Source organism: Ovis canadensis, chromosome 1 (genome assembly GCF_042477335.2).
Source record: "Ovis canadensis isolate MfBH-ARS-UI-01 breed Bighorn chromosome 1, ARS-UI_OviCan_v2, whole genome shotgun sequence".
Classification (NCBI taxonomy): Eukaryota; Metazoa; Chordata; class Mammalia; order Artiodactyla; family Bovidae; genus Ovis; species Ovis canadensis.
In genome coordinates, this window is record NC_091245.1 from 8,450,580 (window position 1) to 8,474,269 (window position 23,690).

Consider the following 23,690-nt stretch of genomic DNA (forward strand, 5'->3'; position numbering starts at 1 on the left):
GAACAAGCCTCTCTTGGACCTGCCTCCTTTCCTCTCTCTGTAAAATCACATGGTCAGACGACACAGCCTCTAGACCCCTTCCATGATCTATCAGGGGAACTGAAATCCATCTAGGAATACTGGGGCCACTAGGTACGATGAGAGTTGGGCCAGAAAGGAGGCTGAGCACCGCAGAATTGATGCTTTTGAACTGTGGTGCTAGAGAAGACTCTTGAGAGTCCCTTGGACAGCAAGGAGATCCAACCAGTCCATCCTAAAGGAAATCAGTCCTGAGTATTCACTGGAAGGACTGATGCTGAAGCTGAAGCTCCAATACTTTGGCCACCTGATATGAAGAGATGAGTCATTAGAAAAGACCCTTATGCTGGAAAAGATTGAAGGCGGGAGGAGAAGGGGATGACGGAGGACGAGATGGTTGGATGGCATCACTGACTCAATGGACACGAGTTTGAGCAAACTCCGGGAGATAGTGAAGGACAGGGAGGCCTGGCGTGCTGCAGTTCATGGGGTTGCAAAGAGTCAGACACGACTGAGCAACTGAACAAAAAAAGGTGCAGGCCCACGTTTAACCACTGCTGGGAAGAGGGTCATAAACCATCCCGAAAGAGAGGCAGCTGCTTCTGCCCAGCTGGAGCTCTGCCACTGGCCAGCACCTCTGGCTGATGAACACAAAATCATCTCTGTTCTTGAGTTACCTTCGGGAGGGTCTCACCAAACTTTACCACCAACTCCCCTTCGCTTCCTTCTTCATTTTCTCCTTCCTGACTCTTGACAAAACCTGTTGAGGAGACAAGAAGGCAGGTTTTCAGAAGAACAGCACAAGAACCAGACAGAAAAGACTCCTGGGGTCGCTTCACCAGGACCAGGGAGGACACCCACCCTCCTCTTTTTTCTGTTGGGGCCACAGCATAGTTGAGGAGCCGAGCTTGCTGGAGATTCTGTTTTGGTTCAGGGGATGGTCATTTGCCAACACGGTCTAATTATTTTTAGGACATTCAGAGATTCCCCTCCCTCTCGGCTCCTCTTTGCCACAAACCAGGCAATGGAGGAATCATCACATCATAGGCGAGGAGGAGATTAGGAAAGATGACAGCTCTGGCTCGTCCCACGCCACTCAAGATAACAGCCTTTTGAAATGCTAATTTAAGCTTCCTAACATGCTGTTTCCATAGAAATGTATGCAAATGTCTCGATAGTTTATTAAAAACACCCGCACAAAAATCCTCGTCATTTTTGGAAGTGCTATGCCCTTGCTCAGTGAACTGGGACTGGGGAGACTTCAGGGAGAAGGCGGATCTGTCACCAGGGGGGGAGCCGAGGCAGAGTCTGCGGAGGAAGGGAGGTGGGACGGCACTGCAGCAGGCGGCCCATGTCTTGTTCCCAGTTTCTGGAAGCATCTGTCACCCCGTGACACAGGGCCTGCTATTGTGGGGCTGACTCCCCACTTCCCACTCCGGGCCATCTCCGCGAGGAGAGCTAGAAGCAGCACAGACCGCTTCCCTGTGGCGCGGCTTTAGACAGTATGCCTAGAAACGCCACCTAGAAAGACTGTCTCCTAAACCCAGCTGTGTGCGAACCGTTCCTGGCTGACGGGAGGCTGTCCATCTCTAGCTCGCTTTCAGATGCTCAGACCAGCTGAGAAAGATGTCTATGATGCAAGAAAGAGGAGGGGACCCTGGGGAAGAGCAGGGGATGACCAGCAGCTGCTCCATCCCGGCCTCCATGAGCTCTGGACCTTTGCCCAGGACTCTCTGGTCACGCCAGAGCCCTGGCTTGGGGGACCCATGAGTGGGCCAAACTCCTCCCGGAGGGGCAGGCAGAGGATCCAGTTGCCCCGCTGCCCACCTGGTGCGTCTGTGCCCCAGGGACCACCCCGGCCCTGGAGCAGCAGCATCGCAGGCCACTGGGGGCCCCGCAGTAACCGGGTGTCCTCTTGTACTGTCCACCGCAGCCCCACTCCCTGACCCCGTCCCCACCAAGGCCCATCAGGAAGGCCTTCCCAGAGACAGAAGAGAAGCGCCACCAAGGACCAGGCGCTGGTGAAGGGGCCCTGCCCGCGCTCCCCCAAAAGGCAGTTAGTTGAGTGAGCACATACTCTCCAAGCAGCTGGAGTGGAACTCCAGGTAGAATTTGGTCTGGGACTTGGTCTTCAGTGTGGCGTAGCACCCAAGAAACTCGATCTGCCCTTGGCTGTCGGTGGTCCCAGGGCCTGGAATGAGGGAGAGCAGAGGTTCGGTTCCACAGTGTGTCCGGAGCCCCCCTCCTCCCCTGCAACACCGAGCTACCTCCTCTCGTCCAAGGTCTAAGCGGAGGGAGGGTGTCCCCTGAAATCCCACCACCCACACCGGTAACAGCCTCTCTGATGAGTCCAAGCTGGTGCAGGGCAGAGGGAAGACTTCTACGCTCAGCTTTGCCACCAAAGCTGTGCAGGCCCTGGGTGACGCGCTTAATGCCGTGGCCTCCCCAGGGGGTCTGGCAAAGAGGGCTGGTAGATGCCCAAACCTCTCTTGTTTCTGAGTTCACAGAGCGAGGCAGGCCTGCTCTTCCTGCCAGGCACGGCTCCTCCTGCTCCTTACTCGAAGCTCCCTGTGCTCGCTGGGACCAGGTAACTTGCAGGTGCGGTCCTCCTGTAGATGACGCTTCTGCGAGCGTCCTGAGACTGACTGTGAACAGTGTCCCGTCCTTCTGTACAAACTCTGAGCCACCTGAGAGCAAGGACACACACCCCTCCTCCCTCTACCCTTTCCCTCCTTCCTGCTTTCCTTTCTTTCTCCCTTTGATTGAAGACCAACTGGCAAATATAATCGTGTATACTTAGAGTGAACAACAGGCTGAGCTGATACACCCCAAACACTGTGAAATGATTTCCAAGATCAAGGTAATAACATCCATCATCTCACATCATTAACTGTTTGTTCGCGTGTTTTGGTAAGAACGCTTAGGACCTACTCTCAGCAGATTTTAAGTGTACCATGCTGTAATTTATAATCTATAGTCATCATGTGGAATATTAGAGCCTTGGAACTTCATCTTACAACTGGAAATCTGTAACCTTTGACTTACCTGTCCTCCCCTCTCAATCAACTTCACTAGCTCCTGGCAACCACCAATGTACTCTATATGAAATAATACTGGCATTTTTTAATAAAGACCCCAGATATAATTGATACCACAAGTATATCTTCGACTCATTTCTCTGTCTTATTTCACTTAGCTTTCCTCTTGTTTTTAAACACCAGCACCAAGGCCATGCTCCGCTTAGGTAGACGTTGACCCCAGTCATCGGTGTTTGTGAACATCTGCTGTGTGCTGAGCTGCAGTAGACGGAGGGCAAGGCTGACTCTGGGGGTGGGATGAGGGTCCTCACCGAGCGTGTGATGTATGGGCTGCTTTATCAGTGCTGCAGGAACTCAGAGAACAGAGAGAGCGGTGGGAGCCAGCAAGAGGTGGAAGATTCTGGAAAGGCACAGAGGCCAGAGCTAGGAAGGAGACAGAATGGTGGGTCAAGCCTTGTGTGGAGAGCAGAGGTCACATTGCTGGGGCCGTGGATGTCAGATCAACAGCCCACAGGCAAGAATGTCTCAGGAAGACAGGGTTCCAGCCACACTGACATGAAGGACGAGGAGCAAACCAGGCTTTTCCAACCTGTGTTAGGCCTTGCACTCAGCCCTCCTAAACGAACCCTCATTGTCTGTTGATTGTGGAAGTGGGGCAGAGCAGGTGACAACACAGCTTTCTGGTCACCCAGGCCCAGGGCTGGACAAGCTGCAGACAACGTCCAGGCCTCTGCTCGGATGAGGCTGGCCCGGCAACCACAGCTAAGCTGGATTATTTGCAAAATTACCTGCAGATCTATAGAGTATTATTTACTCCAGTATTTCCTCAAATGCTATCATCTGCATCCTATCTTCACAATTTTTACTGCCTACCACGCACCTGTCCTAATATTGACTTAACATTTCCTTTAAATAGACTCACTTTAAAACCTTAAATAAATGTATTTACATATAAGAGTGCATCACAAGACTGAATGGAAAACCAGTGTTGCAAGCCTTACACAGAAGCGTCACATTTAAAGCATATTAAAATAAATGCGTTACTAATAAGTGTTCATCCGTGCCCCATCCAGAATCGTCTTTGATGACACCTATGCCGCACCTTGGCAATCACTTATTTTTCCCAACTTTAAAGACTGTATTAAAACAGGCTTTAAGAAGCCGGCACCTTGCCAAAGAGAGAAAGAACACGCTCTGGACTGAAATCATGGTGCAGTTTGGATGTGAAGGGACCCGACGTGCGGACTGCGGGCTTAGCCGGAAGGATGGACCTTTATCTAACGCAGACAACTGATTGCTGCCACCAGGAGATGAGCGCCCAGCCCTCCTGTCTGCACGGAGAAGAGACGGACAGACAGAGCCACCCCACCCCCACCACTTACCGTTCTTGGAGACAAACTGGGAGGTGACTCCTGCCTCAAATGTGGCAAAAACAGGGCTGTGGTCACTGGTCATGATGTCACTGGTGCTACCTGCAGGGGAGGGAAGGAATTTCTGAGCAGGGGAAGAGAGATCCTCCTGGTCGAGCCAAGGATGGCGAACACACAGCAGAAATCAACTGACGTGCATGGAAGCCTCCACAAGTTTGATGGTTTCATATGGCTGTTCATTACCTTCCACAACCTTGCTTGAAAGTCTCTGTGAAAGCCTGTGACCCTCTCTTTCGTGGCTAAATATTGCCCATAATAGTTTTTTTTTTCCCCTAAAGACTTGTGAGTTTTAAAATATATAGATCGTTGTGTGTGTGAACTGTGGGTCTTTTTTTTTCTGGTCTAAGCACTTTGCTGCCTTGATGAGGAGCTCACGGCCTAGAGTGGGATGGGGATCTCATTACTGTCCCCCAACCCACAATGCCTCTCAAGAGCGTGGAGGTGATGGAAGTGTAGAAACGGAGTATAGATGATTCTTTTAAGGAGCTTGGTACTCAGATAAGAAGGGAAGGCAGCGGAGCATGTTTAGAGGGGATAACAGAAAGAGAAGAGGGTCTGGAAGCCTAGAGTTCTAAGTGCTTGTGATAGAGAGAGTTACATGGAGACGTTTGGCTGAATACTCAGGGCTGGAGATTTTATCTTCTGCTCTGGAGTCAGGATGTTAGGTGGTAGCAGAAGCCACAAGGATGTCTGAGTTTCAGGGGGAAGACATGAAGGCTGAGAAGAGATGAGGATGACAGGCCAATGATGGGACAAGGCCAGCATTCTTGGGCTGAAGGACACACAGCACAGGAGACTGGAAGACAATGAAGAGAGATATACCCTTCTCAATAAGGCATTTACAGATCAGCAAAAAGGAAGAAAAGAAAGAGATTAACATCCCACCCCTCCAACAACCAAAGCGAACGGGCAGAAAATTCACAAGAGAAATATAATAGGTGTCCAATAAACAAGAAAAAAAAAAAGAGCTCACTGGCAAACAACCATCAGAAAGACAACTTCTGAGAACTTCCCTGGAGGTACAGAGGATAGGCATCTACCTGCCAACGCAGGGTACACGGGTTCGATCCCTGGTCCAGGAAGATGCCACATGCTTCGGGCAACTAAAGGCCAAGAGCCACAGCTACCGGGCCCCTGTGCCACAACTCCTGAAGCCCGTGCGCCGAGAGCCAGTGCTCCAGGGCAAGAGAAGCCGCTGGAATGAGACACCCCAGGATGGCAGCAAAGACTAGCTTCTGCTCACAGCAACTACAGAAAGCCCGTGTGTGGCAGCCAAGACCCAGGACAGCCAAATATAAATGTTAAAAATAAATAAATAGAGAAATCATTTTTCTTTCTGATAAAGACAACTTGAAACGACAAGGAGATGGATGGAGAAAGAGAAGCAAGGAGAAGCAAGATGGTGGGGAGGCTGGGACTAGGGGAGAAGGAGGGCATGCAACAAAGGGCTCAAGTGAGAAGCTTAGCTAGGCGAGGAGGAGGGCACCTCATTATACTGAAACAGAACGGAAGAGGGAGGCGGGACCCCATCTCAAACACGCTTGGCCATTGGCAGGAAGAAGTCAGTGAGGGTCCCGTGTTGTATGAAGCAGGAGATTCCACAGATTTGTAGTGGAAACAGAAGAGCAGTTAAAGGGTGGACAAGCAGGGTTTTTTTTAAATTGTTCTTTAAAATATTTTAGATATGGGGCACTTCCCTGGTGATTCAGTGCCTAAGACTCTGAGCTCCCAATGCTGGGGGCCCAGGTTAGATCCCGGGTCAGGGAACTAGATCCCATAGGCTGAAACTAAAAGTCCGGCACACAGCAAACACATCAGAGAGCCTGTGTGTTGCAACTAAGACCCAGCACAAATAAATCAATATTAAAACATACTTTAGATGTGTACTGAGCATGACAGCATTAGCACTAGAGTAACTGCTCGAAACCTGGGAGGTGGCCTCCCTGTGACTGTGTGCCCTGTGGGTCCCGGCTCCCACGGTCATTCTGGGCTTGGCCACGTGACTTCCTTGGGCCAAGAGGACATTAGTGAATGTGAAGCAAGCAGAGACTGGGCAAGCGCGTCCACAGCTGGGACTGGCTGCCAGGAATCCCCGGACCCAGGCAGCAGCAGCCTGAACCAGCCTGCAGGCTGGGAGTGGATTTTCAGATAGATGTTACGTAGCCAGAGATGACTGATACATACTATTGATGTTACCATCAGGAGACCCAAGCTCAAAGTTTACTCCCACTTCCTGAGTCGGGACATTCACTGCCTTTGTTTTCCCAATTTCCTGCCCACTTACTACTCTCTAAACCCTCTTCAGCATGCCGTGAAATATCGTCAGCAAAACCCTCGACCTCTTCACCCTCATGTGCAAACCTGGCCCTTCCAGGAAGACCGTGCAGCTCCTAAGTGAGGCCTGGCTTTCCTCCCGTTCCCAATGCAGCCCAGACACTGGGCGGGATGGGGGAGGCAGCTGTGTCTTCTCAGCTCATCTGTGCCACTTCCAGACCAGTCTCTCTCCTTCTTTCTAAAGACCCCCATGATAGGCTTGCTTTGAATGCCAAGTTTAGGCAGGTGGATGGACTGCAGCCCTTTAACTTAGGAAAGTGAGACCTCTTAACTTGCTACTCACCATAGGACTGACACACCACATGCACCAAGGGGTAAGACTTCCAGAGGACTCGGTCACACCAGGAGGGCAAATTGTACTTCATCTGCAAGTCAAAGTCAAGGTTGTGTAAAATGCTATCTAATAGCTAGTTAGCTAGCTAGCTAGATACAGATACAGATAGATAGATAGATTTAATGCTAGCACAGCCTGGAGGTAAAAAAATTGACAAGACCATTATACTATAAGATACAAAAATTCAGGCCAATCCCTTTCATGAACATAAATACAAACTACTTAACAGTATTAGCAAATCAAATCTAGCAATATATTTTAAAAGATAATATACCATTACCAAATTGGATTTATTCCAGAATTGCAAAGGTATTTTAATATGAAAAAGCATTCAATGTAATTCACTATATTAACAGAAAGGAAGAAAATCATATTGCATCCACAAATAAAGAAAAAGAATCTGACAAAATTTCATATCCATTCAAGATTAAGTATATATATTAAAGAATAGAAGGGAATTGCTTCACTCTGATACAGTATTTGCAAAACAAAGCAAAAACGAAACTACCCCTTACAATATTTAAGGCTTTTACTCTGAGATTAAGAATGAATCATGAATGTCTGCTCTTCCTATTTTTAGTGAGAATTACCAGGCCCAAAGCAAAGGTTCAGAAGAAAGAGCAGATAGCAACACTTCTAGAATCATGAGTGACATAACCATTTTCCATCTCTATTTTATGCCCCCAAAATTATTCCACACCCGCTGCTATCACAGCACCTCAAACATTTGATTATATTTATATTTACTTGCAAGTTGGCTTCCATTAAGTGATTTAGAAACTTTTTGAAAAATAGGAATCTTGTTGACTCTGCTATAATCCAGAATGTGACCCATGGACTATGAATATTTAAATATTTCATTAAATAGTAATGTCCCCTAAAGCTCCTTGTCCAAGTTACTATTGTAAAAAAAAAAAAATGCATGCTACTTTTAAAAGAAATCATAAAAGAAGAGATTAACTCATGGTATCTGTAATCCTTGGGTTCATCTGCCGCTGGTTCTTTATAGAATTTCCCCAGAAGTGGTTTTCAACTCTTTCTACCTGCCTTAAGTCCTGGCTCCATGGTCAAGACCCACAGTTTCAGACACCTACAGCCCTCCTTTAATGAGGTTCGCCTGGCCGTGCTCCCTTACCTATCCTCATCACTATTTCACACTGTCTTGTTGCTTTATATTCTCTTGCTTTTTTTGGACTCAAATGAACCCCTCTACCTGATTTTCAATCCAATCTCTGCTTATTTTCTCCAACAATTTACTTTAATAACACACTGTAGCCATCCGTCCCCCTGAACTCATTCATTCACCATCTATCCAGGCACTCATTCACACATCCATCCATCCGCTTACCTACCCATCCACTTAGACACTCCCTTACCTACTTACCCATCCGTCCATCCATCCATCCATCCATCCATCCATCCATCCATCCATCCATCTACTAACCTACCCATCCACTTATCCATCCATCCATCCATCCATCCATCCATCCACTAACCTACCCATCCACTTACACATCCATCCCTCACCTACTTATCCATCCATCCATCCATCCAGCCAGCCAGCCAGCCAGCCAGCCATCCACCTACATATCTAATCATTCAAACAATATGTACTATGACAAGCACTCTCCAAGATACACCGTGAGCAGGATGTCTGTTGGGTGTGACAGACAATGCAAACTGGCAGTAACAACCCTCCTTAATGAACATCCCCTTTCCTCTTAAGTTCTAGCTCTTTCTCCTCTGCGTGCTAAGTCACTCCAGTTGTGTCCGACTTTTGGTGACGCTACGTACCAAAGCCCGCCAGGCTCCTCTGTCCATGGGGTTCTCCAGGCAAGAGTACTGGACTGGGCTGCCATTCCCTTCTCCAGGGGATCTTCTTGACTGAAGGATCAAACTCACGTCTCTTACATCTCCTGCCTTGGCAGGGTGGTTCTTTACTACTAGCGCCATGCCTGCAAACATATTTCTCATCCTAAAAGAGCCTATCCCTGACACGTCCTTCAATTACTTTTTTTCTTTTTTGCCACTTTTCTTTCAAAAATGTTCTCTCTTCACTGCCTCTATTTCTGGATTCCCCGTTACTCTCTCCTAACTTGAGGTATATACAACCTGATTTTCCCAGGTAGCTCAGCCCATAAAGAATCTCAATGCGAATGCAGTAGACGCAAGGGAAGATTCCCCTAGAGGAGAAAGTGGCAACCCACTTCAGTATTCTTGCCTGGAAAATCCCACGGATGGAAGAACCTGGTAGGCTACAGTTCATTGGGTCCCAAAGAGTCGGACACAACTGAGTGACTTCAGTTTGTTTGTTTCTTTGTTTTTAATAGTAAAGTGCGGTAATCTACGCTGTACAACTTGAGGTTTTTTTTTACATTTGTATATGCCCATTTAACCACTACCCAGATCAAGCTGTAGAAACTGTCTATCATCGCAAAAGGTCCGTTTGTGTCCCTTCCTTGTCAATACTACCGCCTCTGAGAGGTAAACACGCCTGTGACTGAGGTTTCTCCACTGATTAATTTTGCCCACTCTTGAACCTGTCAGTGGACTCATTCAGCACGTATTCTTTTGTGTCTGGCTTCTTTCCACCTTCTTCATCCTATTTCTTGTATAAGTGTGTTCTCATTTTATTGCTGCAGTTGTATTCCATTGTATGTATAAATCACATTCATCTATTCTACTCTTGCTGGAAATAGAGTTGCTCCCAGTTTTTGGACATTATAAACAAAGGTGCTGTAAACATCTCTGTATCTGTCTTTGGGTGAACAAATGCACTGCTTTCTCTCGGGTGTACACCAAAGCAGAACTGCTGAATAGGGTAGGTGCACATTCAGATTTCAGAGATGCTGCCAAATGGTTACTTCTTAACATGGCAGTTCTCAGCTCTGGCTGCTCTGCAGAATTGTCAGTGGAGCTTTACGAAGACCCAGAGAGCAGGGTCCCACCTCTGATCTGTTGCATCAGAACCTCTGGCGAGGAGGTGGAGACATCATTTCTAAAAAGACTCACTAGTGACTCACCTGCACATTCTGGGTGAAGAACCACTCTGACCCCCTTGCAGTCTGGATCTCACCCCCAAGACTCTAAGTCAAGGGACTTCCCTGGGGGTCCCGTGGTTAAGAATCCACCTGCTAATGCACGGGACATGAGTTCGATCCCTGGTCTGAGAAGATTCCACATACCTCACAGCAACTAAGGCAGAGTGCCACAACTACTGAGCCTGTACTCTAGGGCTCGTGATCCACAGCAAGAGAAGCCACCACAACGAGAAGCCCGCACACAAGCAGAGAGGAGCCCCCACGTGCCCCAACTAGAGAACGCGCACCAGCAGCAACGAAGCCCCAGCGCAGCCGACAAACAAAACCACCTCTATGGCAACCGTTCTTTTAGTGTCCACCCAAACCCCCGAACCCAAGTCTGGCTGCTTGCTCAGAGGTCCTGTGAATGTGCCTGTTCTCCTTGGCTCACACACTCCACGCTGCGGACCACCAACCCTCGGCCTGGCTTCTGTGATGCTTCGAGCTGTCTGCTTGGTCCTCTACCACCTACATCCACTCTTTTTCTGTCTCCTTCGTCATCTCTGCTTCTCCCTCCCCTCTCTGAATGGAGATGACCCCAGATCTGTCCATAGCTCTCCTAGGGTCATCATCCATGCACTCTTTGGCGACCTCACCTATTCCCATGGATCTGACCATCTTCTCTGTGCAGACAGCTCCCAGCTCTACGACCCAGCCCTGGCACCTTGCTTTAGCATCAGTCTAGTATTCTTAACTGCCCTCTGGATGTTTTCTTTGGGATTTTCCACTCACGCTACACAGTGAGTCTGAAAACAAGCTCTATTTTCCCCCTCGGAGCCAGCTCTGCCTTCCGATCTCACAGTTTGTGTTAACGTCAGTCAGATGGATCGATAAACCCTGCTTTTCTTCTTTTATTTTCACTGCTTCCGCTCCCGCTTCAGGCCCAGTTATTTCTCAGCGGGAGCCTCCTGGTTGGTCCCCTGCCTCACCCCCATCCTTTACACTGATGCAGACCAGTCTTCTCTGTGTATCACCGTGATGCTGCCAGCCCTTCAGGGGATCTTGTAGTGGCTTCCTAAAGCAGGTACTCATCTAACGGGTGAGAATGCTTTGCCTGGTATCAAGGACCTTCCTCTCTGCCATCTCAGGCCCCCATCTCTTTCTCCTCGCACTCAAGTCCACCTAGACCATCCCCTCACCACCTCCAAATGTACCTGCCGTGGGCCTGCCCCAATGGTGCCTTTAAGCCAGATGAGTCCAGCCACACAGCAGCCAGTGAGCACCTCACGAGATGTCCTGCCTACCCCGGGTCTCAGCCTCCTCGTGGAAGCAGTCCTGGACCTGCTCTCCTCCTCTCTGCTTTTTTCCCCTTCTCTATCTCCTGCTTTGTGCAGGCATCTCCCCAACTCTTGGCCTTTCTCTTCCACTGCCATCCAGTCTTCTGCCTGCCCCTGAGCCCAGGTGTTGCCCAGAATTCTCTCCATTTCCCCAGGCCTCTAGTGGCCAGGAAACCTCCCCACTGCAGCACCCCTCGGCCCCAGGACCCAGCACAGGGCTGGTCCCCCTGGGCCGGCTCCCAGAAGGTGATGGGTACCAGAATTTCCTGCCTCAGCATCTGCTCCAGCAATCCTTTCAAGCTGAAGTGGATCAGCCCCCCTCTGCCTTTGTCCTGCCTGTTGAAATCCAAGTGCCCTTCAGGCACCACAAAGCCCCTCTTCAAGAAGCCTCCAGGATTCTTCCCTGCCCTGGTGGTTACTTCCCTCTGTGAGTACTCTTCATAGAACTGGGCATCACATTATATTCTCTCTCTGCTTAGGGCTCCTCTGGTGGCTCAGATGGTAAAGAACCTGCCTGCGGTGCAGGAAGGACGATGTCCTGGAAAAGGGAATGGCTACCACTCCAGCGTTCGTGACTGGAAAACCCTGTGGACAGAGGAGTCTGGTGGGCTACAGTCCACGGGATCACAAAGAGTCAGACACGACTGAGTGACTAACGCTTTCACTTTCTGGTTAGTTGTATCTTTATTAGTCTTTCCTACTATCAACTCTTTGAGGATAGACATCTAACTCATCTTTGATCTCCCACCACTTAGGACAGTGCCTAACCCATCACAGGTCATCGGTAAATACCTGTTGAACAAGAAGGAATGAATGCTTTACAACAGTTTCCTCACTGTTCCATGGAACACAAGTGGTCTCATAAGATATTACCTGATATTTCATGACCAATTGAATTTGGCACATGAATTGTCCCACAGAGAACCAAGTGCTCATAAACCTGTAAAGGCGCTGATACATCCTGAAGCAAAGAAGCTAGTATAATGATGATTCACTTGGCAGATTAGCAAATATATTTATAGGACTTAAAGAGACAGAAAATATGCAAACAGCGCATACAGCTTAATATAAAAAAACCAAATAACCCAATCAAAAATGAGCAGAAGACCTAAACAGACACCAAAGAAGACATATAGAGGCCCAACAGAAACATGAAAAGATACTCAATATTGCTAATTACTAGAGAAACACAAATCAAAATTACAACGAGGTATCACCTCACACTGGTCAGAATGGGCATCTTTATTTTTTGAAGTCTACAAATAAATGCTGGAGAGACTGTGGAGAAAAAAGAATCCTCCTACACTCTTGGTGGGAATGTAAATCGGTGCAACCACTATGGAGAACAGTAGGGAGTTTCCTTAAAAAACTAAAAATAGAGCTGCCATATTATCCTGCAATCCCACTCCTGGGCATATATCTGGAGAAAACTCTAATTCGAAAAGTTACATGCCTTTCAATGTTCATTGCAGCACAACTTAAAGGAGCCAAGACGTGGAGACAACCTAAATGCCCATCAGCAGATGGACGGATAAAGAAGACGTGGTACACCACGCACACACACACGCACACACACTCACACACATGACACATACACACACACACGCGCGTGAACACCAGCATCGTGAGCCAGCTCCTTGCAGTGGCCATGTCTGCTCGCCCAGCCTCTCCTTAGGGGAGGGTTTTCTCTGTGATACGATCAACATAGGATTTCTAGTGCCATTTCTTTTTTGTCACCTGGTGGAGGAGGGTTCTCTTCACTTCCTGTTCGCCTTTATGGAATGGACAAAGGAGGGGTGAGATGTGCAAGGTGGGTGGAGATAGAGGACAGGAAAGGACTCACCCCCGTGGCTTTCTGCTTAGTGTAGGCGTATTTGTCCCGAGTCATTCTTTCAAAACGGTAGGTGGGTGCAAATGTGATTTCTTCTTCCTCTGAAATCAAACAAAAGGGTGGTTTCAGTTTTGACTCCCCATGTTTCACATCTGGGCAAGTCTGCCTCTTTTCCAGGCATCTCTCTTCCCTGCCCGGTGAGGATGTTTGGGAAAAAGGGAGACAGAACGATGGAGGGAGGGGGCCCACGAGAAAAGGATGGTGGTTCTCACCAAAGTGCAGGAAAACCTTCTGCTCCTTCCTCTCCATGAGCAGCTGGTCGTGGGACAGGAGGTCTGCGTACTGCTGCTGCTTGATCTTCTGAATGATGGTTTCTGCCTCCTGGGGCAAAGACATGGCCGGGCCACTGGTGAGACGACCCCTTCACCACATGACAAGCGGCACATCACCCACATGCCTGCCATACTGGGACTCCGAGCTCCCAAAGCTGCCCCAGACCCGGGTTCTAGAGATGTCAAGTTGGTGCTTATTCACACTCAATCATTTAATAAGGAAAACCCTGCAAGTATAGTGAAGTATCAACTCAATCACAGAAGTTTCTGGCTCTTCTAAATTTGCAGAGGGACACTATTTTTGGACACGGACTTCTGGCATCCTTTTTATAAGACTCCCTTAGTAGGTACGTCTCCCTTGCTCTCTCATTGTCTCTGTGAGACAGCTTGTTCATAAGGCCACGAAAGGATCTGAGACCCTAGCCCCTGAATCTGTGGGCAGCAGGCCTCTGTGATCTGGGCTCAGACTCCAAGAGTCACCATGACGTTCGTGGGCTGTGCCAGCCTCGGGATCCAGGTGTCCTCTCTCCCAGGACTTATGTTACATCCACTCTGGCAGACGCACTGGGCTGACCCTCTGGGGAGTGAATGGTTGGGATGGCCCCTAATTGGGAAGGGTCAGGATCTGTGGGGCCCCTGTCCCCCCCATCCCCTCTGCCTGCTCAGTCAGGGGGGAGAGGAGGAATTCTCGAGAAGCATCTTGTGAGGGAGGGAGGGGTTGGGGAGGGTGAGGAAGGTGCAGATGGGCCAAGAGCCACTGAGGCAGAGGGAGGCCCAGGAGGTGCAGGATGTGGGACGCCTGGGGAAGCGTCCGGGAGCAGAGCCCCAAGGCCCAGGTCCAATCCCACCGTCAGAGATCTGTGGCGACCCGAGGCCGTCCTCTCAGGCCAATTGTGCTCTCGACTGTAAACTCAGGTCTGTCTCCACTGTCCCCTCCCCCAGCACAGACACCAGTGCAAAGAACCCCTGTTACCCAGGGAGCAGACAGGTGTGGTTCTGCTCCCAGGCCTGGCCCCTGCCCCCTCTTTCAGGAGCACAAAAATGACCGTGTCTCGTTCTTCTCACGTCCAGGGGCCATGCCAATTCACCCCCTTCCCAGAGAATCCTTTGCCTTCCCCAAGGGAGCAAGGCCGTCTGTGCCGGGGCCCCCCTCTGACTGCTACTCATTGGATGGGTGTCCAAATTCAGGACTGTCTTCCTTAGGCTACCTGGTGACCCATGATTCGGGAAAAAAGTTGAGCTGGTCCCCACAGACTTCAGCCTTTCCTTGGGATCTGGGACTGGTGAGTTGAGAGACTGCTGCTGGTCAGCTAGGGCACTGGAGGGGCAGAGAGATGGTAGGGAGGGGTGGCTAGAACAGGTGTGTGGGAAGTCGGTGTGAGCAGAAAGTGAAAGTGAAAGTCCTCAGTTGTGTCCGACTCTTTGTGACCCCATGGACTATACAGTCCACAGAATTCTCCAGGCCAGAATACTGGAGTGGGTAGCTGTTCCTTCTCCAGCGGATTTTCCCAACCCAGGGATTGATCCCAGGTCTCCCACATTGCAGGCAGATTCTTTACCAGCTGAGCCACCAGGGAAGCCCAAGAATACTGGAGTGGGTAGCCTATCCCTTCTTCAGCAGATCTTCCTGGCCCAGGAATCGAACCGGGGTCTCCTGCATTGCAGGCAGATTCTTCACCAGCTGAGCTACCAGGGAAGCCCAGGTTGGGCAGAGGTGAACGGTAAAGAAAGGCAGTGGCTCCATAGTCGGAACAGTGTCGAGTCCCAGAGGAGTGGCCCCTCTGGACCAGCTTGGTCTGTGTGTCTCCACGACCTCCACCCTGAGCCAGCTCAAGGGAGCCTCTATCCTGTGCAGCCCCCGGCCCCAGGCAGAGAGCCCCTCACCCAGGTGGGCAGCTCCACACGGTAGTTGAGATCCCCGAGCCAGAAGAGGTGGGTGAAGCGGTGAGTGATGTTAAAGGAGCTCAGCTTCTTGTCTCCCAGGGCCAGAAACCGGAGAATATTCATATAGTTCTGGTTTCGCCTAATGGAATGAAAAGCAGCCAGCTTAGCACGGGCTCACGGGCTCCCTACTCCACGGGCCGGGAAGTCAGAGGGGGACATGTGGGGAGGCGAGACTTAAGTCTCCAGCAACCACCCATCTGATGTCGTCCCTGGGCTGGACTGGGAATGCAGGGCGGGGCCCCAGGAGCATCTGCTCTGCAGAGACTCAGTCATCAAGATTCACCCACACCCCTGCGCCGCAGTTGCCTTTGATGAGATCACAGGAAAAGTCCTTAGAGGCCAACAGGGCAGGGTCTTGGCCGAGGGCTTACGGGGTTTAGGTGTTGAGGTCTGTCTGGGCAAATAACCCCAAAAGTTGCTCTCGGGGAGTGAGCTCCATTACCTGAGTTTCTTTTCGCTTCCTGAAGTCAGGTGGCTGTTAACAAATCCCAAGGAGGTTCCATTGAACATGAACGACACCCCCACGGCTCCCTTGTTCCCTAAAGGGAGGAGGAGAAGGGAGAAGTCAAAACACCCGACAGGCAATGTGGCTAAGTGGTGGGAAATCAGGGTGAAGCCACGACACTCATCAGGAGAGAGCAGGTGTGGGGAAAAGTGGAGGCCACGGAAGCAAAGGAGCAGCTTCATCTAGGTTGACAGATGGCAGGGGATAGTGACTGAGGCAGGGGGTGAGATTTCTCTAGGACAACAAGAAAACGGGGTGAACAGCTGGCAGCCTTGGGGTTCTCGGCAGGTCTGAGGGAGGATGCTGCTGGTGTTAAGTCATCCTGGCATCACGCTCTAAGCAGATGTGTGTGTGTGTGTGTGTGTGTGTGTGAGTTTCCCCACAGGTCCAAGCAGGGCCATCAGAAATACTCAGAAACCTTGAGAAGAAGAGGTAGAAGGAGGAGCCAGTGGCTGGGGTGGGGCTGACCTTGCACCAGCAAACCCCAGCTTCCTGGAGAGGCCAAAACCTGCACTGAGACCCGTGGTTCTCAGAGTGCGTTCCCCAGACCAGCAGCATCAGCACCACCAGGAAACTTGGTGCAAGTGTGCATCGCAGGCCCCGCCCCGGATCTGCTGAATCAGAGCTTTGGGACTTGCTGTTGTTCAGTCGCAAAGTCTTGTCTGACTCTTGCGACCCCATGGGCTGGGCTGTAGCCCTTCAGGCTCCTCTGTCCATGGGATTTCCCAGGCAAGAATATCAGAATGGATTGCCATTTCCTTCTCCAGGGCATGTTCCCGACTCAGGGATCAAACCCGCATGTCTTGCATTGGCAGGTGGATTCTTTACCACTGAGCCACCAGGGAAGCCCTTTAGTCACCAAGTTATATCCGACTCTTTGCGACCCCATGGACTACAGCAGTGCAGGCTTCCCTGTCCATCACCATCTCCCAGAGTTTTCTCAGACCCCATGTCCACTGACTTTGAGAGTGGGAGTCAGCAATCCCTGTCTAACAAGTCCTCTGGGTCAGGAGTTCGGCCAACACTGTCCCACCACCAGCTAAGGGCGGTTTTTACATTTTCAAATAGTTGGGGGAAAATCAAAATAATATTTTGATTAAATTGATATGAAATTAAAATGATATAAAATTCAGAGTCTAAAACATTTTACTGGAACACAGCTATGCCCTTAGATAGAGTCCAGTAGTTATGACACAGACAGCATGACCTGCAGAGTCTGAAATATTTACTCTCTAGCCTTTTAGAGAACAAGTCTGCCGGCCCTGCTCTAGGTGCTTCTGACACATGCCAAAGTCTGGGAACCTTCTCTGCCCATCATGGCAGCTGTGAGATGTGCTGGTCTTGAATGAGATGGGCTGTGAGCATAAGAGACACAACAGAATTGTAAGCCTAGTAGAAGAATAGAGTGTAAGATAGCTAATAAACCTTTAAATTGAATACCCATTGAAACGGTAATATTTTGAATGTATGAGCCCTGGGGGCTCGGACGGTAGAGAATCTGCCTGCAGAGCAGGAGACCCAGGTTCAATTCCTGGGTCGGGAGGATCCCCTGGAGAAGGGCGTGGCAACCCACTCCAGTATTCTTGCCTGGAGAATCCCATGGACAGAGGAGCTTGTCGGTCTACAGTTCATGGGGTCACGAAGAGTCGGACACGACTGACTGACTAACACTTCCAGGAGGTTTGATAAGATAGATTGTGAAGATTGACTTTCCTTGTTTCCTTTTCCTTTAATTTGGTACTCAAAATGTAAAACCACCCAGCTGGCTAACATTCTGTCTGGGCTGGACAACGAGATGGCCCCAGGGACGAGCCAGGCCTGGCCTCCTGACCCAAGGCTCTCTCCCCTCTGCCCTGGCGATGACTCCCCTGTCCCTAGGAGGCCCCTCCTGTCAGCTTTCTCCCCAGCCTGGGGCCTAGGTTTAAGGCCCTGCCCACCACGTCGTTGTCACACGGCCTTGGGCAGGTTTGGGAACATCACTGTAGCCTCCAGAGCCGTGTCTGTGAGTGGGGCTCACAATAGTCCCTGCCTCCACAGGGTGTTTGTATTAAATGATACACAGCAAGCACTTAGCACACACAGCCTGGCACTGGGTCCACCCTCTCGGAGGTCTTAGCTCTTCCACCAGTCAGCCAGCACCCAGTGAACTCCTGCCCTGTGCTAACCATGGCTGGGAGCCAGTTCAGGGGAGGGAAATGGGGGGAGATTGGCCCAGAGGAGAAGAGGAGGGGAGGGAAGCAGGGACTGGGAAATGGTGCACGGGAAATCCCCTGCCTCCAAGCTGCTCTCCAAGAGCCATGGAACACAGACTGCCCGGGCCTGCTGCCTCCCTCTCTGGCCTTGTCCCATCACCCTGTAAGGCAGAGCCCAGTGACCACAGGGGCTTTGCTTTGCTGCTTCTGCCACGTGGAATGCTCCTCCCATTTCCTCAGCCCTCTAACTTCTCGGAGAGGCCCCTAGACCCCCACCCACCTCAAGTAGCCCCTGGAGCCGCCCACCCCCTGCCACACACTCTTTGCCGGCATGCTCACTCCCCACCATCCTGCCGTCAGTCTGTCTGTCCAGCTGTGGGAGCAGCCCTGTGTGCGGTGGACAGGCGCCTCGGGGGCCCAGCACCGTGCTGGGTTGGGTGGGGGCACAGTCAGCTCCGTCCCGCTGAGGGTGGTCCTGTCTTGTAACGGGAGGTCTGAGCAGGCTGTGGCCGGCAGCTGGTGGAGGGGGCAGGCAGCCCCACAGAGGGGCTCGGAGGGCTAGAAGCGGGTTCCTGGGCAGCAGAGGGCGTGGGCGTCAGAGCAGGGCAGCTGCTGCCACAGGAAGGAAGGCGGACAAGTGGGTGTGGACGCGGGCAGCTTGCGGTTTGTCAGCAGAAAGGCTGAGGAAGCTTTTCACGTTCAGTGGCGGCAGATCTATTTCCTGTCACCTCTGGGGCTCTGTCCCGTCCCTGACGCCAAGCACCAGAAATCGTTGGCCTCACCCTCAGCGCCACCCATGGCCCCCGTGTGGGTGCACCTGCCCCCATGCCCTCCCCGCCACTCACACACAGACTGACAGACTGACACTCACAGACTGACAGACTCACATTCACAGACACACACACAGACAGACTGACACACACACAGACTGACAGATTGACACTCACAGACTGACAGACTGACAGACTCACCTTCACAGACACACACACAGACAGACTGACACTCACACAGACTGACAGACTGACACTCACAGACTGACAGACTCACTCACAGACACACACACAGACTGACAGACTGACACACACACAGACAGACTGACACTCACAGACTGACAGACTCACACACACAGACTGACAGACTCACACTCACATAGACTGACACAGACAGTCACAGACTGACAGACTCACTCACACACACACACAGACTGACAGACTGACACTCACAGACTGACAGACTCACTCACACACACACACAGACTGACAGACTCATGTTCACACATACAGACTGACAGACTGACACTCACAGACTGACAGACTCACATTCACAGACACACAGACAGACTGACACTCACACACACAGACTGACAGACTGACACTCACAGACTGACAGACTCACTCACACACACAGACTGACAGACTGACACTCACAGACTGACACTCACTCACACACACACACACACAGACTGACAGACTCACATTCACAGACACACAGACTGACAGACTCACACTCACACACACAGACTGAGACTGACACTCACAGACTGACAGACTCACTCACAGACACACACAAACTGTCAGACTCAGACTGACTGACTGACACAGACTGACAGACTCACATGCACACAGACTGAAAGACACACTGACACAGACAGACTCACACACACACTCACTGACGGACAGATTCACAAATACACACAGAGACTGAAAAGACACAGAAAACTCACACACACATTCACATTCAGACTCACATGCTCTCTTACACACACAGACTCACAGATACACACAGACACACACACACACAGACACACACACACACACACACATATGCAGCCCTCCGCATCTGTGTCAGTTCTCTGAAGCAGCCTGATTGGTCCCACTGGCTCATGGCTGAGAGCAGCGTTTCCACCTCCGCCTGCGTCTCTCGATCTAGACCAGAGGTCACACCCTATAGCCCACGGCCGAATCAAGCCTCCGCCTCGTCTGTAGACAGTTCTCTAGAACATGGCCATGCTCTTCCAAGTTCCCGCTATCTGCAGCTGCTCTCGTGTGCTGGCAGCGGGGCTGAGAAGTTGCACATAGCCTGAAAAGACTAACATATTTACTACCTGACCCTTCACAGCACGGCTATTGACCCCTGTCCTTGATCGCTGACACTCAAGGTGGGGTCTGTCAGCCAGCAGCCCTGACACCACTGGGAGTTCGTCAGAAACACAAAAATGTCTGGCTCCTCCTGAGAGGTGCTGAGTCAGAACCGCGTTCTGGCAGATCCTCAGAAGCACTGGGGTAGACCCCGAGTGCATGTAGTCTGGGAGGACCATCTGGAGCAAGTGGAGGCTAGGAGGACCACCCATCCCAGAAGGGATAGACACGCGAGTGTGGGCAGAAATGAGCTTACGCAGAACACACCCCCCTCACCCCGGCTCACCCAGCGTGTTGGCGATGCCCGTCTTCACGTTGTCGGTGCAGATGTGGCTGATCCGGTTCTCGTGCTCCGGCTTGGCCAGCACCACGATGCGGATGTTCCAGAGAGTGTGGATGGCGATCTGGCGGGGGGGACAGTGCTGTGACCCTGGGCCAGGACACACTGCTTGACCCCAGAGCAAGGGTTTCACACCCAGCCCTCTCCCTCAGGTGTGGGGCGGCCTGCCGGTCATCCCTATACTTTAGGGGACCCCTAAGGATACTTCACAGGTGATGCAAAGTGTCTTAAAGATAGGGCCAGCACTGACTAGATTTCAAGGAAGTAAAGGTTACCTACAAGCTCGGGCAAGGGAGAGGGACCACACCAGTGATCAGCAATGCCCAGGGACACCATTAATTATTGGATACAGGTGACCTTCTCTGGCCCTGAACGGCAGGGGGACCACTGAGCACACTCTTGCCCCCGAGATGCTCCCAACTTGCCAGGTCCACTGCCCTGGTGTCCCACCCGGGGCCATGGCCCCCACTCACTGTTTTAAAGGTCATGCTGGTGATCTCTTGCAGGGAGTGTTTGAGTATCTCCAGCCACTCCTTCTCTCCCAGGGGGTCCTCCTGGGTCCCGATCACATAGATGTCATGGGGGATATAATCAGCTGAGTCATCCCGCGTCTTTCCCTGCCCCTTGGAGAGAAACCAGGACGTGATCTTCTTGGGAGGGGGGGCGTTACCTTCAACAGCAAAACCCAACACCAAGTGAGTCAAAGGTACATCAGGAGAAGTCAGAACAGATGTAGGGGAAACATGGTCAGGGGTGGGGCAGGGAGGGTCACAAAGTCACTAAAAACCAGTCAGTTTTCAGTGAAACCCAATGAAATACCTTAGATACAGAGCTAGGTACTATCATGTCCCAGGATGTTACATTGCTTTGTAAAGACAGCATTAAGTTTCAAAGGCTAGAAACACCCGAAGATTCCACATAGCAACTTGAACTCATAGCACAGATGTCAGCCACTGTCCTAGTCGTTGGGGCTATAGTGGTAACTGGGACACAGGCCTTGAGGAGATTACTCTCCATTGTCTCCATTGAGACAGCACTGTCAACTGACAGGTTTAGGATGGAGCCTTCTAACCCACAGTTAGGAGACAGCAAAGCCCTCATTGCACAGGAGAGGTCTTAGCCAAACACTGAGAGAGGCCATGCAGGAGTCAGCCAGAGGAACCGAAGAGCCTGGAGCCCCTACCCACTGCCCACCTCCACTGCCATTGCAAAAACTGAGCCGAAACAGCTCAGTAAAGAAACAATGATAAAGATTTATTTCCCCTCAAATCTTGGAGGTTGAGTCAACATTTTTTCCCCCAGAGAGAAAACCGTCCTGGCTCACGACTGCCAAGAAGCCAAGAACTGGAGTGACCTGACCTCTGCTCCCACTGTGATTCAGGGTGGGAACATAAGCCCTGGGGCCTGGTGGTCTCTGCTCAGGGAGACCCTCCCAATCTGCCCTAGTCAGTTCCTTCCATGGCGTGTGAAGGGCATGTCTGCAGCTGTTCACCTGGACGGTGCACAGCCAAATCAAAGACTTCCATGCTTGCAGAAGGAAAGAGGGGAAAGGGCCAGGTGCCTGTGGGCACGAAACCCCAGGTGTGAGAGCGGAGGGACTCAGGCAGCCAATAAGAAACAACGGCAGAGAGTGAGGGACACAGGAACTAGGCCAGCATTCTGTTGGGTTGACCAAAAAGTTTGTTCCAGTAAAACCCAAACGAGATTTTTTACCAACCCAATACTTCAGCGTGGCTGTGACTCTTCAGGTTTCTGGGCATGAAGACCCGGGGAAGCTGAGGCTAGTGCAACCAGGATGGGGACAGCTCTCCTGAGTTCCCTGAGTCCAGCCCATCTTCCGCCCAGCGACAGGCCAGGGGTCCCATGCAGCTTTTTCATTCAGATTCCCACTCCTTCTGCTCAGCCACTTCCTCCCAGGTGACTGGTCTACTGTATCGGGAGGGTGGTGGTCCTGATTCTGCTCCAGACCAAAGTGGGGGAGACATGCCCAGTTAAATTCAAATTTCAGATAACCAATGGATACTTTTTGGAATAAGTATGTCCCGTGCAGTATCTAAAATTCAAATTGACTGGAACTTCTGTATCTACTCAATTTTTTAAAATTTCTAATTGAATATTTAAACTAAGTAATTACTTAGTATAATTCATATTAGTATAAAAATGTGTATTAGCACCTGAGTATACACTATGCATGTTTAGCACAATGGATATTTGGTGTATATTTGCACTTCTAACTGAACTGTTATACTAAATAATTATTTAGTGTAATTATATTCAGTATACTTACTATAGTATGTTATTGTATTTAAGATATTGTATTTGGTATATATTAGTATGTAAATATATATAGCATATATATTTAGCTTAATATATATTTAGTATATATTTCTGCTTCCCAGGGGGCTCAGTGGTAGAATCCACCTGCCAATGCAGGAGACACGTGTTCAATCCCTAGGTAGAGAAGATCCACTGGAGAAGGAAATGGCAACCCACTCCAGTACTCATCTTGCCTGGAAAATTCCATGGGCAGAAGAGCCTGGTCGGCTACAGTCCATGGGACAGCGAAAGAGTCGAACACGACTGAGCAATTGAGCACACACAGGTATGTCTTTCTAGCTAAATTCTTATACTAAAAAATATAGTTGTTTGTTGTTTACATGAAATTCAAATTCAGCTGGGCATCATCTTTTTTTTTCTCTTTCTCGCTCAATAAATCTGGCAGCCCAAATCAAAGAGGTTCCTTCTTCCAGGCCTGAAGCCCCTTGGCGAGTTGCCTAAGGCTGGAAGGTGGCCAAGGGCCCCTTCACCTATTTATTCAAACTCTTTACCTAAAACTTTCCATTTCTGGCAACTATGTATAACCCCTTTCAGCTGCACTTGGCGGCTGAGAATCCCAG

General features: G+C 50.5%; 1 protein-coding gene across 1 annotated transcript in view; it reads right to left on the reverse strand.

Moving 5' to 3' along the window:
* The window catches only part of INPP5D (inositol polyphosphate-5-phosphatase D), a 137,938-nt gene that overhangs the window by 17,087 nt on the left and 97,161 nt on the right, over window positions 1-23,690 (reverse strand). Inside the window, exons 12-21 of the mRNA XM_069585095.1 lie at window positions 21,267-21,463; window positions 20,740-20,857; window positions 16,061-16,157; window positions 15,559-15,697; window positions 13,615-13,723; window positions 13,355-13,443; window positions 7,104-7,185; window positions 4,439-4,528; window positions 2,096-2,209; window positions 696-778 (exon numbers count right to left, since the gene is read on the reverse strand). Of these exons, the coding sequence (XP_069441196.1) occupies window positions 696-778; window positions 2,096-2,209; window positions 4,439-4,528; window positions 7,104-7,185; window positions 13,355-13,443; window positions 13,615-13,723; window positions 15,559-15,697; window positions 16,061-16,157; window positions 20,740-20,857; window positions 21,267-21,463 (1,118 nt within the window). The remainder of the gene's footprint in view (window positions 1-695; window positions 779-2,095; window positions 2,210-4,438; window positions 4,529-7,103; window positions 7,186-13,354; window positions 13,444-13,614; window positions 13,724-15,558; window positions 15,698-16,060; window positions 16,158-20,739; window positions 20,858-21,266; window positions 21,464-23,690) is intronic.